The following is a 24,125-nucleotide window of genomic DNA, read 5'->3' on the forward strand; positions in this document are numbered from 1 at the left end:
GGTGGCTCGCCCCGACAGAATGGTCATAGCAGTATATATAGCCTGGCAGAGACCGGGAAGCTTGATTGCGCGCTAAGCGCGCGAGAGGTGGCGTTTTTTTCTGTCTTTCTTTCTACTCGCAAAACCTGCAGGACCGAGCTTGAATTGACCCGCCGCGCTGCCGCCGTGTCCGGTTTGGATGATAGACGAGCGATCTTGCTCGCGCGAGTTTGTGCACCGCTTGACGCTGCTGCTGCAGCAGCAGCTTTTAAACTGGGCCGACCGAACGATTCGAGAAATGCGCTACGAAGGGAGTGTCGATTCCAAAGCAGCGTCAAGCCCGCAGCTCCTTTTATGCACGCGTATCGCATTCCCATAAAATGTTCAGCGCGGCTTCCTGTATGCGGAAATGAAGCGAGAAGCAATTGCCTACACCGGGAAGCCTCGGACGTCAGTCAGGCAGAAACTCGAACTACCGCCTATATGCGTGGCGGCTCGTCTACGATACTCGGAGTAAATGAGCAAATAAGCTTTTGAGTTCCTCAATTGCGCAACACATTCGTTATCTATACAGTCCCTCAGGTGCTGCTGCTCGCGATCCCATTTGTCGCGAGAGATTCGGTATCTCTCTTTGTCGTTGTTTAGCGCTCGTGTCCTCACACAAATTCGAGTGACGAGACAAGGGGGTTTGTTGTTTCGCGCCTTATTGGAGAAAAAAGAAAAAATGCTTCTGTGCCCGGACTATAGCGACAACGCAGACGGGTGTGCACGCAAGCAGAGAACCGGCTGTTATCGATTCTTGCCTCGGGGCCGATGCTCTTTATGGCTCGATGGCGCTTGCAGTTCGCGATGGCAGAGGCGCGCGACGTGTTAGGAAACATGCATGGATACCCCAGGGACATCGTTCCTTTTTTCTCTTGTTTGTCTAGTCTATAGCTTCGGGAAGTGGATGAGCCGGAGGTCTGTATCGGATCAATAGATGGAGCGCATGTTTCGTTCCTTCGCCTTTCATAATTGAAGACGGGACATGCCTGGCTGCCAGAATTAAGTCAAGGAATTTTACCACAACGACTTGCTGGGAGGCTCACAGCAAAAATGTTAAATTTAGGAAGGTTACTCCAGATAGGTTTTACCAGTGGAACTAACTAACTAACTAACTAACTAACTAACTAACTAACTAACTAACTAACTAACTAACTAACTAACTAACTAACTAACTAACTAACTAACTACTAACTAACTAACTAACTAACTAACTAACTAACTAACTAACTAACTAACTAACTAACTAACTAACTAACTAACTAAAGAACAAAGTAACTAACTAAAGAACTAAATAACTAAAGAACTAAATGACGAACCACGAACGAATGAATGTTTTATTTCTCAACAGAGAGAACGGAAGTCTGTTTGGGGTGTCTTCCCCGAAGACTCCCTCTGTGCTCAGCTTTCGTGTCCGACAGCTGATAATGTCGTCATGGCACAAGTTGGAGACAAGAACAGGACTACAGTTCGTACTGAAATTGCTAGCAGCTACCGATCCTAATAGCGCTAAGCTTCGCTTCGTCATCGTTGTAGTCACTGTCGATGTCGTTGTCAACGCCGTCGTTGGTCGTCGTCGATAGCTGCTGCTGTCAATGGTCGTTGTCACCGAGTCAGTTATCGCTGTTCTGTGCAGAACTTGAATGCCCAATAACAGTTTATTTAACGTCTGCATTGCGTGAGAAAACAAAAAGAAAGAAAAAGCAAGAAAAGATAAAAAGAACGTTTTTACTACGTTAGAATGGAAAGCGAGGTGTCAGGGCCGGGTCGGCAATACCACGCGCGCGCTCTTTATCTTTCAAGTGTCTCAAGAGGTCCAGCTCGTTTATTTACAAGAATTTCAGACTACGGAAGAGTGCTTATTTAGGACTGACAATAAAGAAATTTGGACCGCAAGGCAAACGTACCGTGGAACATCGTAAAACAGGACAATGGTCTCGAACGTAAAGCTAGAATCACCACGCAGCGCAATGACCAATGAGTTTGCCTGCACGCTCATATAATCTCGTGTGCGACAAATTGCACACGACCTCATCCCATCACCACGCTGCGCACTCTTCCAAGCTTCCCGCGCGACGCAGCAATGTACTTAAGGCATAAAACGTACCGTAATGGTCACCCAGCACGTCCCGCTGTGTTTCAGAGCAAACTGCCCTCTTCGCTGTCACTCCATCTTTAACGTTCCCGTATATATATAACTCCACAAAGTGATGGGCTTCAGAGGGTCCTTGAAAAGCAGAGCACGCGCCGTCAGAACGTAAACAACAATTATAGTAATGACGTTTATTTTAAAAAAGGAAAGCGAGGGAGTCGTTTCTTTGGTCTTCACTAATGAGAAAGCTGGTCTCCAAGTCACGAATCCCAAAAGAGAAACACGCAAAAAAACAAAGGAACGCGACGCCTTCCAACAAGAAGCACTGACAGAAAACTGCATGCTAGCTCACATGCGCGTATGCCAGGCGGACCGAGTCCGTGAGCAAGACGTTGGGCTCATCACCAGATCTCTTGCTGTACCTTAAGGCGTGTCATCACTGCACGGGACTTATACAGCCTTTGCTGCTTCGGTGGTCATAGGCCTAATGGAAAAAGGTGGGTAGCTGCAGGCACCGCAGTTACCTCACTCATCGCCTTGAAGGCGTGGTTGTCGCGTATAAATGTGTGTTTGTGTGTGAAGGAGCTGACGTTTCTCAGTCAGTGACCGTGGTGTCATGGGAAAGACGCACCTGACCTCGTCCGTGCGCTAGTCACAGCTCGGACACTGCATGCAGCAATATGCGCGGAGGCCGCAATCGCTATTATAGAGATGTCAAGGGCTGCGCGTCGTCTTCTCCTATGTCAACAGACGCGCTGCTATACATAGGTATCAGTGGCCGTCCTGCAGTATACACCGCGCACAGTTTCTGCCAGAAGTGCTTACGTGGCAATTTAAATGTCTTTGACCTTTGAGTCATCCCGACTTCCGAGCTCACCACGCGTCTAGGACAGAGACAGTGAGACTCGGCGCTATTCAGCCAACAACTTAATTTCGTTTAAAGTGCAGCAAACGTTCGTTTACGAGCGGGTATGTCCACCTATGCCAAAGACGCTTCATTCCCTTTTTTTTTCTTTTTTTTTTTCCGCGGGTACGTTTTCTCGACGCGTATCTTCTTTCAAAGCTAAACCATGGGTGCCTTGATAAAAGAGATACATGCAGTTGAGGACGGCAAGAAATTATATGTATAAGCAGTTAAATATGAAAATACGGTGGCTGTACTTGGCGCGGGACAAAAGTAATTGGAAAATCACCGGGAGGAGCCTTTGCCCTTCAGTACACTTAATTAAGTTGTTAAAGATGATTGTGATAATCTCCTTCGAGCGGTTGACGAAAGTGGCAGTCGTCAGTTGAAATATACGCTGCTGTGCCTCCGAATGGCGAAGTTGACATTCGCGTACCCTGTTCCTCTAAAACTGTACAGCACTGTGGAAGCTGTAGCTGACGTCAGCCAGTGTGGCATAAAAACCTCAAATCTGCCTGCACGACTGCCTTAACGACTGGACGCTGTCGGCGTATATGATGGCCAATCGCGGCAGCCGACGCCACGATTACCAAAGCGACAGCCAATGGCGAGCAATTTCTCACGGTTGAGCAGCTTTGTGAGCTCGGTCCCTCTTTGGCTGACGCGAGCGGAAGCTCCCGTATTGGTCAGCTTTGTTGAAGTTTAGAATAGGGAGCGCACGTGCAAGCAGCGCATGTAGGCTCCTTAGTTTCGAATAAAGTTTCGAACGCACCATGGCGCAACCTGGCGGCAAGTGACGAAGTTGGCTGGGTGGCGCAATAAGTTGCTCTGCTGCCGGGAGTCGAAACTCGTCCGGCGCTGACTTTTTGCTCGCGCTTAATTTCAGTCCTTAATTAAGCGTTCAGTGACTGGAAAGGGTATACGTATTCACTGGTAGTATGCCGTATTCCAGCTCGTCGAAAGGACACCCGTTCTTGGCCTAAACATGAGAAAAGTGACAGAATACAACGGCGCCGCCGGATTCTCTGAAACCGTCGTTGATGATTATATTTAATTTAACCCGGTCGCGTACATGTATGTGCAGTTCTTCAAGTAGGTTTCTGTAAACTCGCGAAGTCGCATAGATGATTTAACGAAAGCTCGTAGAATGACACATTACATGCCTGCAAAACAAGCCGTTGAAGGAACACGCGAAAGGAAATAGGCTGACAGCATGCGAACAGTCAATTATAGCATGCCAGGAAAGGAGTGCAGACAACAACTTGTGGCATAATCAGTCTACTATGACGTTGTAAAGATGAACGGGGAAATCAGAATGCAGTACTGCCCGTGCGTTCTCGCTCTATAAGCAATGTTTCTCCGCGGAAACCGACAAGCTACAGAAGCTGGCGCGGTCACCGTCAGAAATGCTGTGCTTGTCCCGTAAGTTCGTACGTGGCAGGCAGCAGCTATAGCTGTCATCACGTTGCCAGAGTCATTTGGACACGGTGAGATCGCAAGTATAGCTGTTTTTGTGTTCGACTTTTCATCGGCTTTCACCACCGTTCAGGGGTGATGGTTTTGAGTTGCAGCGCGCATGGCGAACGATCCCGCACCGCAACAGTATGCTGCAGCTTCATGAAGTGTAGCCTAAGCTGTTCCCCGAAAGCGCTTAGCACGGTAAAACATCCTCTAAGATTAAATTCTCGGGTTTTATGTGCCGAAACCACAATCTTATTATATAAGGCACGCCGTAGTAGGAGACTCCGGATTAATTCTGACCACCTATGGTTCTTTAACGTGCACCCAATGCACGGTATACGGGCGTTTTCACATTTCGCCCCCATCGAAATGCGGACGCGCCGCGGAAGGGATTTGATCCCCGCGACCTCGTGCCCGCAACGCCAGAGCCACTATAAGCAACCCCGGCGGGTGTGAAACATCCTCTAAACACGAACTCTCGTTCGCCGTATGTATTTGGCAACGCGTTTCACCTCCTTTACATCCTGTTAGTATAGACAACCTACTATATGTTCTCCGTTTCGAGTTAGCGGGCGTAGCCTCAAGCTTATCGTATAGCTTACGTAATACTACGCAACCTTACCAGTGAGACGAAGCTTACAGCCAGACCGGCATAAACCGATGGGGAGGGAAAGGCGCAGTTATACGGACTCGGGGCCGCTCGCAGCCACTTGTTTCAACGGTTTTCCGCGCGACCCCTTCGTCGTGACGTCTTCAGCGTTCTCTTTATTCATTCTTTTTTTTTCTCCCTGCCTCTTCTCGTACGCGACAGGAGGACGAGCTGCGTGCGCCCGGAGGAACACGCAGCAGCAGTAGCAGGGACACGAGCGAGCTGCAGAACACGAAGAGAAGGAGGAGGTGGTGGCGGTGGAGCCGAACGCCCGCAGCAGAAGCAACAACATCGCCCAGCACAACGGCTGCAGTAGCAGCAGCAGCAGCAACGGCCGGGCAGTCCGCGAGACGCGCCGAGGAGCCCTAGAGGCAGGCAGCATTCCACGCGCCCGGCAGCAGCAGAAGCAGCACCAGACACCCTTCACCCGGCGCTGCCGACCCAGCCGGAGGCCCCCACCCGTCTTCGAACACGCGAGCAAGCGGCAGCAGCGGAGGAAGAAGAACAAGAAGAAGAGGCAGAGCGCTGTGACGGCGCGGCAAGCCTGCGTGTGCTCGGACCGACCGGGAACCAGCTCCGGTCTGGCTGCCGGCGCGGGGTCTCCCGAGTCCTGTCCCGGAGGAGACCGCGGTGGCTGGTGCGCGTTTCGGCTGCCTTTCGCCGCCAACCTGCCGCCGTAGTCGTCATCTCTCGCAGTGGGCCCCCGACGAAGCAGTCGAGAAGAAGCTGGCGCGGTTCTCTCTCGCCCTGAAAACAGGAGCACCCAAGCGCGCCTTGCGTGAACGATGTAGGCTGATGGAGTGCCGAAACTGTTTGGGTCAGCGATGCCAGCGGCAACCACACTTCCACACCTGCCGGGACGTGTAGACAGACGGATAGCGGGCCTGTACTGGCGGAGACAGTGACGTCGACAGCTGTGCGCGGTGTTCAGCGCGACCTTGAGGAATCTCGGTTGCTCTTTGAAGAGCGAACGGTGTTTTACCGAAGGTGTTCGGCACGGGGCCATCCGTTCGACGAGTTGTTTTCGTTCGTCAGTGGCCGACGAAGTGTGAAGTTGTGTGGCTACTCGCGACACACCAATTATCAGGAACCCGAAGACAGTTTAGAATGGTTATAAACTGTACGAGGCACAAATATCAGTCGCAACCTGCGGATAACTTGGCAGGGTGAAACTGTGCGACTACACGTATCACTTTAACAACTTGAGAATTTGCCGTGAGAAGGATTCGGCGAACTTTCACGTCGCCTCTTTTCCGTTCCGTCAACGTCGACATGCCCTGCGCGGTTATCAGCCAGTGAAACCAGTTACTGTGTGGAGTACTTGTCCTTCCTCGTGTATTTATCAAGTGATCAACTGTGACAACGTGTGCACTCTAATCAAATCCGGGAAGCGTGACTTCACGGTGTTCGCGTTTCTAGGAGCATTCTCTCGCAATATTTAGGAGTGCTTAAAGAGATTAAGACCACGTTACTGTTTCCAAAAGGAAAAAAAAAAAGAAAGAAGTGACCTTTCCAAGGGCGTTGTCTACTGCCAGTTTTCTATACTGCCTAAGCGACAATCCGGAAGGCCGAGAAGGTGGCCTTCGCGACGCTCACGAAAACACTGGATCAAACGCAACAAACTGCCAAAAACCGAATTTCCTTGCCCCTAATATAACCAATAAGTCGATTCACACTACGGAAGCATAACGGGAGAGGTGTTTCTGCGAGACTTCGAGACCTTGTGTTACCCGTGAGTCTATACGCGCCACCGGAGACAAGTCGTGCAAAAGGCAGTTAGGGTCAGGTTCATCTGGGTAGTATCGAATCGTCCGCAAAAGACGAACGGTTGTCACGCAAGTGAAAGCACAGACTAACGGCCGAACGCATCTGCAGAGTCCGTGTTCCCGAGTTCCACATACCAGCTCGCGACTGCGCAACAACCCTCGGGCATCACCGGGGTCTGCTGTTCACCGGCATCGCGATTTAGCTTACAGTGCCAGCTGATAAGCAAAACCCCGCGAATCGATCAAAGGAGACCCCGAGAAGAGCCGCGGGAAACTGAAACCGAAAGCGGGGAAGCGGGAGAGGAAGAGAGAGAGAGAGAAACAGGGCCGTCGAGCGCGAACACCATCAGCGTCGTGGCCGTGTCAAGAGCGTCGCGTCGCGCGGGACTGCCGCCTCCCTCTTGTCTCCGCGGTGTGCTCGGGGGGCGCGGCGGACGAAAAAACACGCGCGTCTTCGCTGAACGCGGCGCGTGTGTCGACGAGTGAGCGACGAGCGTCTATGGATACCGACGACAGCGGCTGAGCCCCCGCGGGCTACGCGCGCACGTCATGGCGACCGCCAAGGAACCGCCCAAGATGGATGACTTGCTCCAGAAACTCCGCTGCAGCATCGTAAGTTGCTTCCGTATTCGACGTCCCCTTTATCTTATCCTTTGCCTTTCACCCCCTCCTTCTCTCTCCGTTTCTCTCTTTCGCTGCGTCTGTGTGTGCGTGTGTGGTTGCATGGGTGTTGTGGTGGTTTAGTTGTTGTAGTTGCTGTAGTTGCTGTGTACTGTGGATCGGGGCTCCGATAGGTACCCCATGGACGACAACGGGATAATTTTGTAGCAATCACCGACGCCGCCTGCGCATTTTCGTGTCGTAACCGATCAAGCGTTGTATGACGACGCAAAGCACGTATTAAGTTTACAGGTCTATAAAAGTAAAAATTAAAAAGAACTGTCAGCCCTTCCACTGGGGTGAAGATTGAAGACCAGCGAAGCTTTACTATGGTGGGAATTATGCATTTCCAATTTTGACTATTAAGATGTGATGGTTGTATACAGCCTGGTCAATGGTTGTGATGCCACTATTCCACGCGATACATGGTCTCGCACATGGCCATACAAAAATTGTTCTTTTTTTTTTTTGATAGACTACTTTTCCGCAATACAGTTAAAAAAAGACTATGTTTGATCTAAACTTTTTCTACTGCTTTTGGAAAAAGAAAACTATTCGAAGTGCGGCGCGTTTGCCATTCTCTTCTGATAAATTGGAACAATGTTGAGGATTTCTAAGTTGTTGCGTTTGATACATTCGAAGAGTATGCAAGGTATATTTTTCAATAGAAACAGTTCGACATTTCCTGACTATCATCGCCAACTCGACGTTTCGCGTTCCCTGTACATACAGTGTTAAAGGTAACCTAACAGAAACGCTAAGTTAAGGTAGGCAGATTACATTTCTCTAACTGGAAATGTGTCAGCCTTGCGGCAATGAGCTGTGACTTGCTTTGACTCAAAGCAATGGCGTGGGGACTCAATTTATGGGGTGTTCTCCGCATGACCCTAACCCGTTTATTATTGTTGTCACAGGAATTAATAAAATTGATAATGGTATTCCGACTCCAAAAACATCCTACTACCCTTATTTCATCACTAAGTATCCGCGTCACTTGCTCAAAGAAATGAAAACAAAAATGAAAGCCGAGTGGTTACGTTACATTCAAACACTCACGCGCACTCGCCACGCCGTCATCGGCGGGTTGTTTGTTTGCTAATAAAAGGAAGGATTCTGCTGTTCAAAAAAGAAAGTAAACCTTACCACTCTCGTCGGCTTTTTCTGCACACAGATACGTTGTTTCAAATGCGCGAAGATACCTTGAAATTCTGGACGCTCCTGTGATGCCACGACCACCGTGCTTCCTGCGTAAAACAAAAGAAAAATAAAGAATAGTTCGACCTTCATTTTCTTCGCATATGAGCAACTCTTTCAAGCCAGCGTGGGCTAATATTAAACGCGATAGCGTTAAGGGCTCCGTGTCACAGAAAATCCGGCGTCGGCGTAGGTGTCGGCATCTGTGGCGGAGAAAATCATCCCTAACCACCCCGACCGCGCAGGCCCTCCTCGTGGCGCAAGGTGTTAGTGAACAAAAATTGAATTTCTCGAAGTAAAATCCGTCAGAAAAATGGTAAAGTACGACTTAACCGCAACCTACAGACATGGTGGCGTCGGACTGTAATTTGAATGTACGAGAAAACATAATTCTGTTACGAGGAAACTCGAATACAAACCCCTTTTCCAGCATTTCTACCATACCAATAGCGGCGCGCTCGGGTAGTTTACTTGCGAAAATCCTATCCAGATAGCGCTCGCATCCTCGGCAGGTCAAATTGGGACTTAGCCTGCCTAATGCGTTTTGGACACGCGCGCACGTCGGGGCAATTTTTTATTTATTTTTTATTTACATATACTGCAGCCCAATATAGGGCTATAGCAGGAGTGGGAACATTATACATTGCTACACAATAAAAAACATACACATACACAAAAAATGAAAAAAGAAAGCGCGTTACATGTTAGCGAGATGCTTAGTGGTGGCAGCTATAAAATCTTTTTTAGTGATAGTAAACGAATGTCGCCGGGAAGAGAATTCCATAGCTCAATTGTACGTGGAAAAAAACTGTATTTGAATGTGTTAGTATGGGCAAACATAGGTGATATGTTCAAGGCGTGGGAGCTACGGGTACAACTTACGTTTGTAAATGTGATGTAGTTACAATCAGAAGGACCACAAGTGGAGTTAATAATTGCATGTAAAAATTTTAAGGCTTCGATGCGATACCGTGAAAGTAATGGCGCGATGTTCAAAGATTGTTGAGCCTGTGTCGGCGAGAAATTGCGGCTGTAATTTTGGCAAGTGAAACGGATGGATTTACGTTGAACATTATTGAGCGAAATTATTTCACATTGTTTGTAGGGAAACCAGACAATAGATGCATATTCTAGAACAGGACGAATTAAGTTTTATATAAAAAGAGTTTAGTATCGCGAGGGGTCTTAGATAAGTGCGGCAAACAATTAATAAAATAATAATAAAAAAGATCCTAGGGCCTTCACATTTTAATATAAGACGAATTATATTGCCCCTGGAAAAACGTTTTCCCAGCATTGCATTTCCGTTTAAAAGTGAAGCCGACTTTAAGGGGATCGGTGTAAGCTTGGTCTTTGTAAGCTGGCTTTCCCACGTTCATGTTGCAGTGAAGCCTACTACTCATAAAGAAAAGTGCGATCCGAACGGGGCCCGATGACGCTATCACGTTCCACTCTTAAAGGCGAAGCTTAAGCGTCCTTCAATTTTTATATGACGAACAGGAAAAGGCGTCGGATACATATAGAGCAAAAACGTATTGCAAGCGAAGAGCGGAATCTTTCGAGCATCTCTCTCTCTCTCTCGGAATCTTTCGAGCATCTATCTCTCTCTCTCTCTCTCGAGAGAGAGAGAGAGAGAAGAAAGAGGAAAGGCAGGGAGGTTAACCAGAGGGAAAAGTCCGGTTTGCTACCCTACGCTGGGGTGAGAGGGACGGGGAGGTAAAGCGATAGAAAAGTAGAGATGGAGAAAGAAAGGGAGCACACATACATAATTACAGTCGGTCACTGTCACCGCAAACCATCACTGCACAGCATAGTAGCACTTGTAGCACTGTAAACATCAGTTCATACTACAGCCACTTGTTCGATTCTGTAGTTTTTAAAAACTACAACAGAGGTCTCGTCGAAAAAGGGAAAGAACTTTGTAAGCTTTAAAGCGTGATACGTTTTATTGCGCGTGCCCTTTCCTTCGAAACATGAGACGAATCTGCGCAAAAAAAAAAAAAAAAAGACCGCGTTGGTCATTTTTTAGTTTGATTTCGAAGCACGCATACTATAGAAGCTCAGATATATGCTCTTGATTTAAAGTTATATATTTACGTTGCTACAGTGTTTTACGATTGCGTAACCGGTCACTAAGCTTTTACCGTCACCGTAATTAATATCGACTGTCTGCAATGTCTTAGACTTTTTAAAGTGAAGTAATTATTTTTTTTTGCTTGCGTTGCTTTGAGGAACCTGCTACGCATGAGACCATGGTCGTAAGTTGTATAAATGCAGCCGTTGAACTTACGACCTTAATTTTTTCGTCGACTCATATATCTCTTTCTTTGAACAATCTCGAATGACTATGGAACACAATATACCAAAGGTATTAAACTTGTTCAGGACATCCATTGATAGACAGTAAGTATACAGACTTTATCTACAACCAAAATGACAAGTCTAGTTCAAAAAAGAGGAAAAGCGGCTTGCAAAAATTCCGTAGGCAGTATATAGACCACCGACATTGAGTTACGTAAGGGTCCATCTATCAGGATTGCGTATGAAGCGTTCTTTCAATTACCCCCTCCTCCCAAGGTTTCTGGTACCTCTTTTTCGCAACTTGAGATTCAGCCAGTGCGATACGATCGATTCCTCGATTTCAGCGAACCAATTGACTATACGTCGTGGCTTAGTTTTATCCATTAATATGTCAGTGCTCCAACTGACTACTTTCCCTTTCTTAGTTCACCACACTTTTGACTCAGACCATCTATCTAGTATTGCACAAGGTGTGCTCGTTAATTTAACTCACGCACGACGTGCTTCTGGCAAACCAGAGCAAGAATGTCCGGCGGAACAAAAAAGAGAGAGAGCGAGAGAGAGAGAGAAAAAAAAGCAGGAAAGGTATTGCAAATATTTGTTTGCTCTGTACAGCGAAGAGAAGACGCGACAAAACATGTAAAACAAACGTGTGAGTGTGCGATGAGTTATACAGCTGCATATGCAGCATGCGTCTACGTGTCAACATATCCCCTTTAGACATCATTATAGTTCTTTTTAATTATCATTTGATGCAGAAACGTGTGAAGGACGTTGTTATAGTGCGCTATAGCTGGCATGTCAAGCACGCGCACACTCACACGCATGCGCAAACGCGCCTCTGTTTGTTTACATGTGGCCTCCGTTTAAATGTGGCTCTCGCATACCGCTCTAATAACGACTCGAGAAACAAGCTGAACGAAGATGATGAGGAACCTGGCAAACGACAACGACGCCAAGTATGCAAACAAAACCACAGGAAAGCGAGCACAGATTGACGCAAACAACCGCGACGAAAGAAACATGCAAAGAAAGACCGAAAGCGTGAATGGTAAACAATAACAACAACATCAACAACAACTACGACAAGAACAACAACAACAAAAAAAAAAAAAAAAAAGGAGGACGTTGCCGGCATGCCGGGAGAAGCATCATCTCGTCGCCCCTCTCCCACCCCAGCGTCGTTCCTCCTCCGCTCATGGTCCGGTCCTCCGCAACGACTACTATACCCCGTCGACCTCACCCAAAAAAATACGGCGACCTGTCCGGCCAGAAGAGAGCAGGCGAACGAGCTTCTGCGAGGCAACCTTCTTGTCGCTATTAATTTTTGTTTCTCCCCTCTTCATCGTCGCAAGAGCAGCAGCGGCAGCAACGTACAAAATGCAGCAAGCAAAACCGCACGGGAACAGCCCTTAGTAAAGAGGAGGAATTTTCTGGCCGTCTAATGACAGACATAAACCCGCAGCACCAAAACTGCTGACTGGCGTTGCTCTATAGCAACAGCCCTAGACCATACCCCCCCCCCCCCTCCCCCCTTCCGCCCGACCTTCCTCTTGAGGCGACCGTTTCTCCAGCGCGCGACAACCAATTTGGATGTGACGTCGTGTGGTCGCGCGTAACGCGAAATTCCTTTCTCTCTGCACCGGCGGGAGGAACGTATGCGTGAACGCGAGCCCGGTATTTTGCGGGCGACTGCCTTTGGCCCACCTGCTTTTAACCTGCTCGGAATGAAACGAAGAAACAAAACCGAAGATTATGAGCGAGGTCCTTCTTAAAGTCATCTGGCATATAAACACACGCGTGCGTTAACTCAGGTACGTATACGGATGCGCGCACACATTTCGCATTATCAGATGGGGGGAGAAAGGCTGAGGTCCGGAAGGACAAGTAAGTTAGGAGATAGTTGCCTAATACGCGTTAACCACTACAGCAGTGCGGTGGCAGAAGGATTAACGGCGGTAAGCGGACCGAAGCAAATAGACCAGAAAGAAGCCGTAAATAAGGATTGGAAAATAGAAACACAAAGAAGCATTTTAGACATGTACGAAACTTAGACAAGTAGGAAAGGCTGGACGACAACTCGATTTTCTTGCAGTGTAGAATGGTCTAAAGGACATTAGGGCTCTCGTCCTTCGCGCAGGCCCTTTCGTGGCAAACACCACAGTGCGATCGAGATCCTTTTAAAGTCTAACGCGGGAGTAATTTGTTTCCAGTACGAGGAAGGTGTATCTAACAAAAAAAAGAAATAAAAATAGTTTTAAGGTGCGCGACAGCGTTAGGGTCCAACGAGGATGCACCGAGAGTTAAAAATAATGCCACTTAAACCGACGAATCTATACGGTCAGACGTGCACACGTGGATCTCGTTTGGTCGTATAGAACGCGTCTTGTGCCAACCTTGCCGGCAAATTGAGTTTCACTGCTGCTCTGTTCAGTATTAATAGGTAATGTGGTTGTAATGACCAGCTGAAAGGGGTTAGGTATAGGTCGCACCCCTCGATACGACTGCGCTTATCGTATCCAGTCCCGAGCCAGCATACGCGTTCGTGTCCCCTGTTTTGGCTCTCTCGTCACGAAGCATGCGTTGTTGATCGCGCTATACCAACGCACACAAGCTTTCGCCGCAGATGCATGTTCGCATCTACGTGATCGATGCAAAGCTCAGGTCGATTACGAGTTCAACATCTTGTATACGTGGCTTGCAGGCCCACCGTTCTGACTCTCTTCGATTCGTTCTTTCTTTTTAGCCCCTTCCAGCCTATAGCTTACGAAGTTATTGCACTGCTTTCTTTGGCGTTCTGCAAAGAAGCAAACAAAGAAAGAAAAAGATGGTGAAGGAGGGGGGGGGGGGGGGCGGATGAATGATTAACGACCTGGTCTATCCGCGGGTTTATTGCGTTCCCGCGGAGAACGCGCTGCATCGGTGAGATATTGAAAGGCGACGTGCCGCCCCCGGAATACTGACAAAGAGCACTTAAGGCCGGTCGGCACTGTGCACGCGGTACTTTGCCAAAGCTGGCAGCCGACGATACGATCAGTACCTACACCGGTCTTACCCCCTTCTGCGTGCGCGAGGGAAATCTCCGCATTGCATTCACGTCTTGGCCGTTAATGCTTCGCGGTCAATGTAGAGCTAATATACAGGCCAGCGAAGAACGTTGCGAGGGAGAGAGCGCGTTCCTTGGCCACACCATGGGGGCTAGCAAACATGGATCTAAGCGGGTCATTACAAAAGTCGGTATAGAAAGCTTGGTGACTTTCTGTTGTTTTTTTGGTTGCCTTTGGTAGACTTTTTGTTGAGATGCAACTGAATGTCACGTCGACTTTTGCAATGTCTTTTTTTTTTCTTTTTTCGGCATCCCTTATGGTATGCTTTGGCGTATTTCAGACATTCGCAGCTCTCCGAATGCGCAGATATCGTGCTCGGGTGCAGTGATGAGTCTGCAGCGGTGTTGCAGCGTTGTTGCAGCGCCTTAGGTATACTTCTACGTTTCCAGTGTACGCAGTTGACGAGTTCTAAATGCGCTAAACTAGACCGGTTGCTTTCAGCGAATATTTGTTAGTTGTGGAATAGAACTATTTCAACGCGTTTCTGTGGTTATTAGATTCACGCTAGCGTTTATGTTGTTTCACTGAGACAGTAGCCGGCACATCTGTACAGGTGCGAACATCTATATCTCTCTTATATTTCTCTCTTTATGTTCTGACATACCCCGACATCACTGCGGCATTATGATGCCCTGATGAGATTCTAGTCGCTGTCATATGCCTGGGCCAGAGGTGATATTACGACCTGTACTAGATCCTTTTTCCTATCATTCGCCCCCGTAAACTCGTTTACATTTACTTATGTTCTGTTTTTTCATTTCCATTTTCAAGCACGTAAAGGAATGTGCATTGTTTCTTTTAGGCACCAATCAGTTCTGCATCCGAATTAGACCGAAGTAGCGACTCGCTTGTTTCTGGAGCTCAATATCAAATTTTCTAGCGTGTGGAAGACGTCAACACGATGCATACCTCAACGGAATTACCAGGCCCCCGGTGTCGAGACCTGTCTCCCAACTTCGTAACAATACAGATTTACGATACACGATCATACTACTTCGGCACATGGCGAAGACGCAATATTTGCGAACTGCTCTTCCACTTCTCCGAACAGAGACGTCACCAATATACGCGACAGGGTAATAAATGCACGCGCACCAGCGAAGAATATACATCAAGCTCGACAGTTCTTTCGAAGCAGGACGCTCTGTATTTGGCCCTTGCGGCTCGTCCCTGTCGTCGGCGAGAATCAAGCGTGCGTAAACAGACGCCCCTGATCGACAGCGACTCTCTGGGCCGGAAAGAGGACAGGTCGACGTCGCCGGCCGCGCGACAGTTGGCGGAGTCATCGCGGTCGCCTCCCGCGCACTGCCCGGTCAAGAAGAGAGCAGCCCTGATATTACTCGGCGTCATGGTATTACACGAAGCGTCATCCCGCGCCGCCTGTCAGAGACGCCCCGGTTCCTGCGCGGGCTAGTTTCTTCCGGACGCCTTCGAGGAATGTGTGTCGACTCTGGACACTTCTGACGTTTCGCGTATACGCGGAGGAAACACAGCGACAGCACTGGGCGACGGACGTTGTGTTTAACGGTAGGGAACGCGACACGTGCCATTCTCTATAGCGAGCCGCGCATCCACGCATGGCGGCGTCTGGCGCGCACGCCGAACAATGCCGTGCCACTGTCATGAAATGACATTATACGCGCTGCCACGTCAACCGACGGGAGACGTGCCATTAGTGTGCGCGCGAGCGAAAGAAAGAGGAAAGAAAATTTGCTTCGAAGTGGTGGCACACATATCGGGATGGGACGAAATCTCGAAAGCGTGCAGCGCATGAAATGTTCTTCTCTCAACGCTTCACCGCCTGTTTTCTGTTCCTTTTCTTCGAAGGGTATCTTCTTTCCCGATTTCTGTGAACGAGGTTGCCCCCAAAAGGCGCAAAGATCGGTGTTTTGGAAATGGGACCCAGGCGAACTCGGAGAACAAAGACCGCGAAGGCACAATGCGCCTCTTATATACATCCAGACGTGTTTTCACAAGCCCCTTCATCCGCTTACTGGTCTTTCTCTTTATATTTTTCCACTGTTTACTTTTCGCAATCCTGACACAGAGAGAAAAAAAAAATCATTGTTGGCTTTTGAAGGCGGGGAACAATGGTGGCAAAGAAAGGCTCCCTGTGTGGAACTCCCATTTACTCGCCGCAGGTTAGGCCACGGAAGTGGAAACCGGAGCGCTGACATCGATTTCGGCTGCAGTTGCACCGGCCGCGCGCGTGTGTGTATACACGGTAGAGCGAGCGCCGATGTTATGTTGCCACTAACAACTGTTACGCGAGGTACACCGTAGAACTACAAGCTGCAAGTCGATGCAGTCTTTTACTGTGTGGTACCGCGGTTGTCCGAAATGTGTTTGGCACGTCGTCCCACTCTTGGAACGCTCGTGTACCATAATATTCCTCCGTGATGTTGTACGCAGTCTTTGTCCAAAAGCTGCACCCCAGTCTCCATTCGAAGCGATAGTTGAAGCTCTAATAGCCGGAAGTGAAATTATGCTGAAGGTTTTAATTGCCTTTCTGAATTATATTTGTTCATGGAGAAGGGCCAGAAGCAAGCGAATGGTCGAAGAGAAGCAAGTATAGCTAAAATTTGTGCAAGATAGGCACCATTTGTTAAGTAATGAAAGAGCGTCGATAAATTAATTTACTCTCTCAGACTACAAGCTCCGCATTTGGCTGGCTATGAGGACCACTCGATAGGCGCGATGGATGTCCTATATTATCACATTAAGTGAGAGAATGGGAAGGTAGGGGAGGGGGGCGGGGTGTTGAGGGAGAGCCTATATATAACAGATCTTGGTGCAAATTCTTCGAAGCGACTATGTACCTCCTTGAACTTGTCGTCAGTCCACGTTCAATTACGTATAGGCAGTTCTTTGCAGACTGAGAGAGTGAGAACACGGCTCTGTAATCTCTTCAGCTTCGGAGCACCACGTATGATCTAGGAACGCCGAAACAGCCTAAAGCACCTGTTATTCTTGTCACTCAAGCAGTGTTCGCAACAGTCCAGAAGGCCTTATCACGACGCCCAAGGACGCTCTCGTTATATATACCGACAAGCTGAAACTCTCAAACAGTGTCGCACATGATGATACATTGCGCGACAAAATGTGCTTCAATGCTGAGATTTGCTCGTCCGGGATCTCCTGCGCCCGCTTACTGCGTGATTTTGAAAACAAACAAGCCAAAAATAGCAAGAAGAAAAGCTCGAGTCTTCTGCATCCTGTTTACTCGCATCGCGGGGAGAAGTGGGGAGGGGCGTGGATAGGCTGCAGTGCGCATGCGCGGAAGAAGCACCCTGCACACCGCGGCAGTGCGCGCCGCACATAGCCGATGCCCTGCAGGGACCTCAAACAACCCTTGGCACAGAATAGGCCGGACTTGAACGCCGCTGCCGCACCGCCTAACGACTACAGCTATGGGAAAGCTATTAATCAGGGGCCGCTCATAGACTACCGCTTTTCAGGGTCCCGGGGTGAGGAAATGGCCGCCCCGCGCATCGTTATAGCCGTCGTATGCAGGTTAAGTTGCGTTACTCGCACTAAAGGAGAGAGAGAGAGGTGGAAGCAGAAAAGAAGGCGAGAAAAAAAAAAGAAAAAGAAAACATAAATGATGAAATCAAGACCGGCTGTGCTTGGCTCTCTCGAGAGGGAGGCATTTTTTTCCGGGTGGGGCTTTCCTGCAGCACATACAGGGAGCCGGACAGAGTTTTGTAACAGCAATACTTTTCAGTGCGTTACAGAGGCCGTGATGCGTGTATTGGTCGCAGCGCAACCGATGACGGCATAATGAGGTGCCACAATTCTTACCAATGTAGCGCTCACGGTTGCTTGACATAGTCGTATCTTTCCTGGTATGTTTTTAGGTACAACGGAAACGCTTGCGATATTGCACGCATGCCCGATCATTTTCTTTTTTCACGTCACGCTTTGGCGCTGAACGAAACTTCCGGTTTGTGTTATATACGGTAGATGGTGTGCAGAGATCTAGTAAAGACTGTCTACAGAGTTTGTTCAGCGGACGACAATAGTATAGGTGAAGACTTTGATCGGAATGGTAGAGTTGAGTAATTTGCTCCGTAGAGGTGTACAACTTGCCCGAACAGGCTTCCTGGGCCAGGTTGACCACTGGTCCGGACCAAACGACGCACTCGCTGTTCAGATCTCGAAAGGAGCGCTGTTAGACAATTCCATAAATTTACGGAATAGGAGTCATAGGAGGTGGTCAACAGTGGCAGAACAAGGGAAGCAACAGCCTGGAGCCTGGAAATTGTCACCCGAACCAAGAGAATTCTCCTTGCCGAAACGATGGCTTCAGGATTGGGCTCCCTTGTGTAGCCACTTTTGATAATTTCAAGTCTCCATCTCCCTGTGAACACTGTGAACACTATCTCAAGTTCACAGTGATTCGAGCATCATGTAAATATTGTATAGGCATTGAGGGACGGTCCGACAGTCTGAGACCCATCGCACTTGCAATAATCAGGGGAAAGAGAGCAAGACTTGCGCCGTTAGATGGTGTGGAAAGACCTTCTTAAAACAGGGGCGCGCACTCCGCGTTTTAAACTGTATATTAGGTACTCCACACAGGCTCTGTCTCTCACCGCGGCGAGAAGACCTCACAAGTCAAGGGGCTCGGGAGACGACGAGTGCTTTGCGTGCCCAAGTTTGTCCCGGAGGACCAATGTCGTTCACCGTCCGATCAAATGCACACAAGCGCAAAGTTATGCAAAGGGCACGCACGCACACGTGATCGACGTGGTGCCCGAGAAAGAACAATCGTCTCTGACTGCGTGAGAGATATATGGCGCCTCACACACAACACTCCGCTCTTCTCTCTCCCCCAGCCAGCCCACTTCACTGCACGGACGACGGGGCCGAGTAATAACACTCTTTCGTCGCAGCGATCGGCGAGGCATCCGGAAGCGGTTCCACCAGCGCCCCCTCCCCACCCCTCTCATGGCGGCGGCAGGTCGTTAGGAAATTCCACGGCAGCCGAGATCCTCGGAAAAACAGAGCTAGCTCCGCGCCGATGGCCTCTTGTCGTTACGTCTTCCGAGAGGGGCCGCAGTAGTCGCACAAGGAGACCGAGGGATCGTCGACGCCATCAACGTGATGTTTTCAGACCAAACTTCTCCGTTGTGACAAGGGAAAAAAAAGAAAAGAAAGGAGAAGCTATGGACTGGGACGACCTCCCCGTGTCTCGCCTTTTGTTCGTTCCGCGAGGAGGGCAGGGACGTACAACTTTCTGCGCATGCTCCGGCTCTCAAAGCGGCTTCGCCGTAACACGGGAGGCCATTGTGTTCGGGCCGCGGGATTAATAACAGTGGCGAGAGGACCGTGGTTCGAGCGGCAACGCTGGCTGGTTTCTTGCTGCTCGCATCATCGCGTCGGACAATGCGTCGTTCGGGAGGGCCGGGAGCTGTGCCGTTCCCTCCCAGTTCATTCGTAGTGCTTTTATGCGCTTCCTTATTTTCGTTGCTTTCGGAACAACGTACGTACGACTTCACCTCGTGACTAAAGGTTGCGATAACAGTGGTGCCTCTTCCATGTATGCGCGCGTCGTTCGTCCAAAATAGTCGCTTCACTGCTAAAAATAAGTCAAGGGCGGGAAAAAAGCACACTGGGGCCGTGTGTCGTGCATTTGAGAGCGGGAAAAGCCACGCGTTTTAGATCTTGCGCCGCATCTCACGGGGGCCGTCTCGACAAGCGCTTGATTATTAATAACACAGCCCTTCCTCACTCGGCTGAAGTACTTATACAGCGCCACGTCCGTGCCTTCCCCGAAGCCCTATCTTAGACATTAATGCTGAAGAAAAGCTTCAACATTAAGTTATTTCCTGCTGGTACTTCAACGTTTTCAATTTAGATAGATAGATAGATACTTCAACGTTCAGACGAGGCGCGTACATACACACACATACACACACACATGATAGATAGATGCAAGCATGTATGTATGCGTACAATCACTTAAGCACGTAACTACGTACGTACAGCCTCCCGCATTTTTAGCTATATCGAGCGAGAGCACTATAATATGGCCGTACGTCGTCCTGAAGGGAACATCGCATTCGACGACTCTTGCACATGTGTGTGCTTGGTGCACGTGAGAGTACTTCTGCCAGTCTCGCTGATTATCGCCGCTTAAAGGCGCTAAAATGACGCGTGATATAGCTAAATATGCGGGAAGCTGTACACACACATACACACACGCACACACACACACACACACACACACACACACACACACACACACACACACACACACACACACACACACACACACACACACACACACAAACTATTTACTGAAAGGCAAACATGCTGGTAGGTTTGTCTGACTGCTGACATGCAGTATGTACAGGGATCAGAGAGAGAAAACATTTGGAGGTGTGCGGGAAAAGGAAATAAGAAAAGATACTTGGAGGATGCTTAAGCTTCGCCTTTTAAGAGTAGAATGCGATAGCGCTATCGGAACCAGTTCGCATCGCATCGTTCGCATACGGCAAGTATACTTCATTCACTGCAACACTGAACGTGGGAAAGCCACCTTACAAAGACCAAGCTTACACCGATCCCTTAAAGTCGGCTTCACTTTTAAACTGAAATATATTGCTGGAAAGAGGTTTTTCCAGGGGCAATATAAGTGGTCTTAAATTAAAATGTGAAGGCCCTAACACCTTTTTTATTGTTTTATTAATTCTTTGCTATTGCCCCGACGCGCGCAGTTCTGGTAGAAATGTTTGAGTTTCCTCGCAGCAGAATTAGGTTTTCTCGTACATTCAAATTACAATACGACACTGATTGGTAAACAATCCGACAGCGAATCCGACGGCGAATCCGACGCCGAATGGTAAAGTTGTACTTTACCATTTTCTGACGGATTTCACTGAGAGAAATTCAATTTTTGTTCACGAAAACCTTGCACCACGTGGAGGGCCTGCGCGGTCGATGTGGTTGGATGATTTTCTCCGCCAACCGCAATCACACGCCGGTTGCCGACGCCGGATTTTCTGCGACACGGAGCCCTAAACGCTATCGCGTTAAAATAGCGAGCGAATGGAATAAAGCAAAGCTAATCATTCGCCTCACCCACCTGTAAAATGAATTAGGATAAATGAGCTCGACGCGAGTACACCTTTAGGGTATCCATTTTATTGCGATATCAATTATATGGAGACTCCAGGCGTATTTCTGCCGTCGCTGTCGCCGTGACGTTCCGTATAAAGTCCAAGGGCGATAAAATCGTCGCCGCGCTCCTTGTGCTGTATGTGCGAGTGAATGCATGTGAAGGTGAGCCGGCGATCGCGGCTCAATCTCCCGCACGCAAGGGAGGGTAGCAAGAAGGAAACGCGCCGTCTTCCAGTCGCTAGCAATGCTCCGGGGCGAGGGGGGAAGGGGGGGGGGGGGCGTTCTTCTCCGGGCGGCCCCAGCAGCCGCGCTCGCTCGCCGGGCCGCAAGGCTCCGGGGGGAGGGTGGGGGAGGCGCGTTCTACGCCACGCGCGTCCTCCCGGCCGTTGTATCTTGAAAGCCATCTGCGGCGGGGACAGAGTCCTCCCTACGCTGTGTTTTCGCGGCTTCTAGTTCGCGTTGATGCGAGCGGCGGCACGAACGTCAATTCGCTCGCTGCTGCCGCCGCGCTTACTCACTCCAGCGCTTTCACAGCGAGTTTCCGCGGTCATCGAGTGAGATGCGTTCTTGTTTGCTTGCGCGCGCGTCACACCGTGCTTGTTAATTTAGTTAGTATACCTATGGTTACATATTTTATACGGCCGATAAAACTACTATCCTTACTTCGTATAGGTGTCCACTAATTTGCTATCGCAAATGATGCTCCGCCATTAGGGCGAAACTGCGACTTTTTTTAAATAAAATTATTTCTGTCACAGGCAAAAAAAAACATAATGTAAAATAAAGTGTCTGGCGCATATATGCTTCGCCAACTTCCCCTCTTCTCGAGCGCCTAGAGCCAACAGTTTACACAAAAGTCGTGCGATTTTCTCACTGGGCCAAACACAGGTGACACGAACGCGCTTACCCTTCCTCATACGGTCCCTGGCATGTATCGCCTCATAAAACTTGTTACGCAATATCGTGACACGCATTCCTGCCGGGTGCATTCTGATCGCACGTCCACGGAACCTATAGTTGTACACATCCTGCAAGATGCGCTACCAATACAAAAGTGCGAGGCCCAGCGTTGACAGCGTCCGAAACAGTGATCGAACAGCACGGAAAAAATAGGCGGGACGCGTTTCCCCCGCAAGCGGGCGATCGAGCTCGACATAACCCGTTCTTCGAGGCTCTGCGCGCCACCACCGGGCTATTATACAAAGTAACAACTCCGTCGTCTCGGATAGTCGCAGTTGCCAGGACGACCGTTCGCCCAAATGGGCGATTTCCGAGGGGAATGCCATGGGCGTCTATAACGTACGAATTTCCGCCGTCCCGGTCCTTTCTATAACCGGTCATTTGGGAAAGAAGGTGAACGATAGCCACAGCGCGGCCGATGCCTGGCCGCGTCGCGTGAGTCGTGACTTTCAGTCAGGCCTCACTAATTCCCTGCAATCCAACACAAGTCGAAGCCACTTCTAGTGCAGTCGGGTCAGAAAGACAGCGCACGATGCTTAATAGTTTGTAACGGCGCCTGCAAGGCTCACTGCAGGTACGAAGACGACGCGAAAGGAGTAAAACGCGACTACACAGACAGAAAGTTGTTGAGTCCGAGGCAAAACTGCGTGTCGTTTGCGTCAGTCTCCTTTGGGCCTTGAAGGCAACTCGCAATAACTGAAGCGGCGCTCACCTCGCTCCCTATACCATATATGGAGGCGCGTTCCTTTATTACCTAGGACGACTTTGCTTGCATTGCCTCGCGCGCGCTTGTTCCTCTTTTTCCCGCTTTAAGATATTACACGCCACAGTTACAGGAGACCAACCGAACTGCCCCCTGAGAACATCCGGTAAAAGCCAGCCTTATCGGTGTTATCACGCCTTTTGAGATCCGCGTGGGTGAACCAAATCAAAGACACAGAGTATGACGTACAGAAGAGGCATGGATGAAAGAAAGAAGAGAAAAAAAAAGGAAAATATCTGTAAAGAGGGAGACCAAAGCGATACGAGCGCTGCAGGGGCGGAGGGCAGGAGGCAAGGACACACAAAGTACTAATTTTGCGCGGCTCTCCCCTTACATGGCCCTAGGGGCTGTCGTGGTGCGCGCGCTGCCGTAATTTTTACTGCGAATCGTCAGCGTCAGCAGAAGCAGCGAAAGGTTACGGATGCGAGCCTCTGACCCCCGCCAAGGCAAGGTCAGGGTCGCGAGGAGGCCAAGGAGGTGGGTTACCGCGGCGCATCATCCCAGCAGCTCAAGATCGACACCGCCGCTTATATATAGAACGAGCGAATAGATTCTACAGAAGCAACGATCCTACACTATGTACAGCCCCTTTAGTGATGATGATCCTCGCCTTATCCCTCCCGGCAAGAACACGCGTAATTCTATATGTGGAAAAGTAGAAAGGTATATTCTTTTCCGCGCCCCATTGCCCTGCAGGAGTGTACTTTCGAAGGGTCCGGCGTCGCGCACGTTCGCGAACACACGAGCCCGCCGCAACACCGTGGGAAAACAGAGCACAATACCCACTGCCTCCCCCTTCCACCCCAGCGAGAAATCTCCTCGCCCCAATACTCACCGGGCAATTATTGGGAGCGCGCGCTCTCTTCAGTCCTGATGGAACTCTCGGGGCACCGCGATCCCTGCGTGCGTGCGTGCGTGCGTGCGCGCGCACTCGTACGCGTCCGCGTCCCTCGACCGATGCGCGCATGCCCGGATAATTTCGGTTATCCGTCGTCCGCTGATGGCAGCAGGGGGCGTCATCGCGCCCGCAGAATGCGCCTTAACTGGCACTACAGTTCTTTGTCCCGCGCGTATAAGGAGGATAACGAGAGCCGAGCAACAGTTTCGCGTTGCTAGCGCACG

At 49.5% G+C, this 24,125-nt stretch overlaps 1 protein-coding gene across 1 annotated transcript in view; it reads left to right on the forward strand.

The window, feature by feature from the left end:
- The first annotated feature begins 6,774 nt into the window (after positions 1-6,774).
- The window catches only part of LOC119461119 (uncharacterized), a 162,920-nt gene continuing 145,569 nt past the window's right edge, over positions 6,775-24,125 (forward strand). The window contains exon 1 of the mRNA XM_037722315.2: positions 6,775-7,505. Coding sequence (XP_037578243.1) covers positions 7,443-7,505 — 63 coding nt within the window. The 5' untranslated portion in view covers positions 6,775-7,442. The remainder of the gene's footprint in view (positions 7,506-24,125) is intronic.

Source organism: Dermacentor silvarum, chromosome 8 (genome assembly GCF_013339745.2).
Source record: "Dermacentor silvarum isolate Dsil-2018 chromosome 8, BIME_Dsil_1.4, whole genome shotgun sequence".
Taxonomy (NCBI): Eukaryota; Metazoa; Arthropoda; class Arachnida; order Ixodida; family Ixodidae; genus Dermacentor; species Dermacentor silvarum.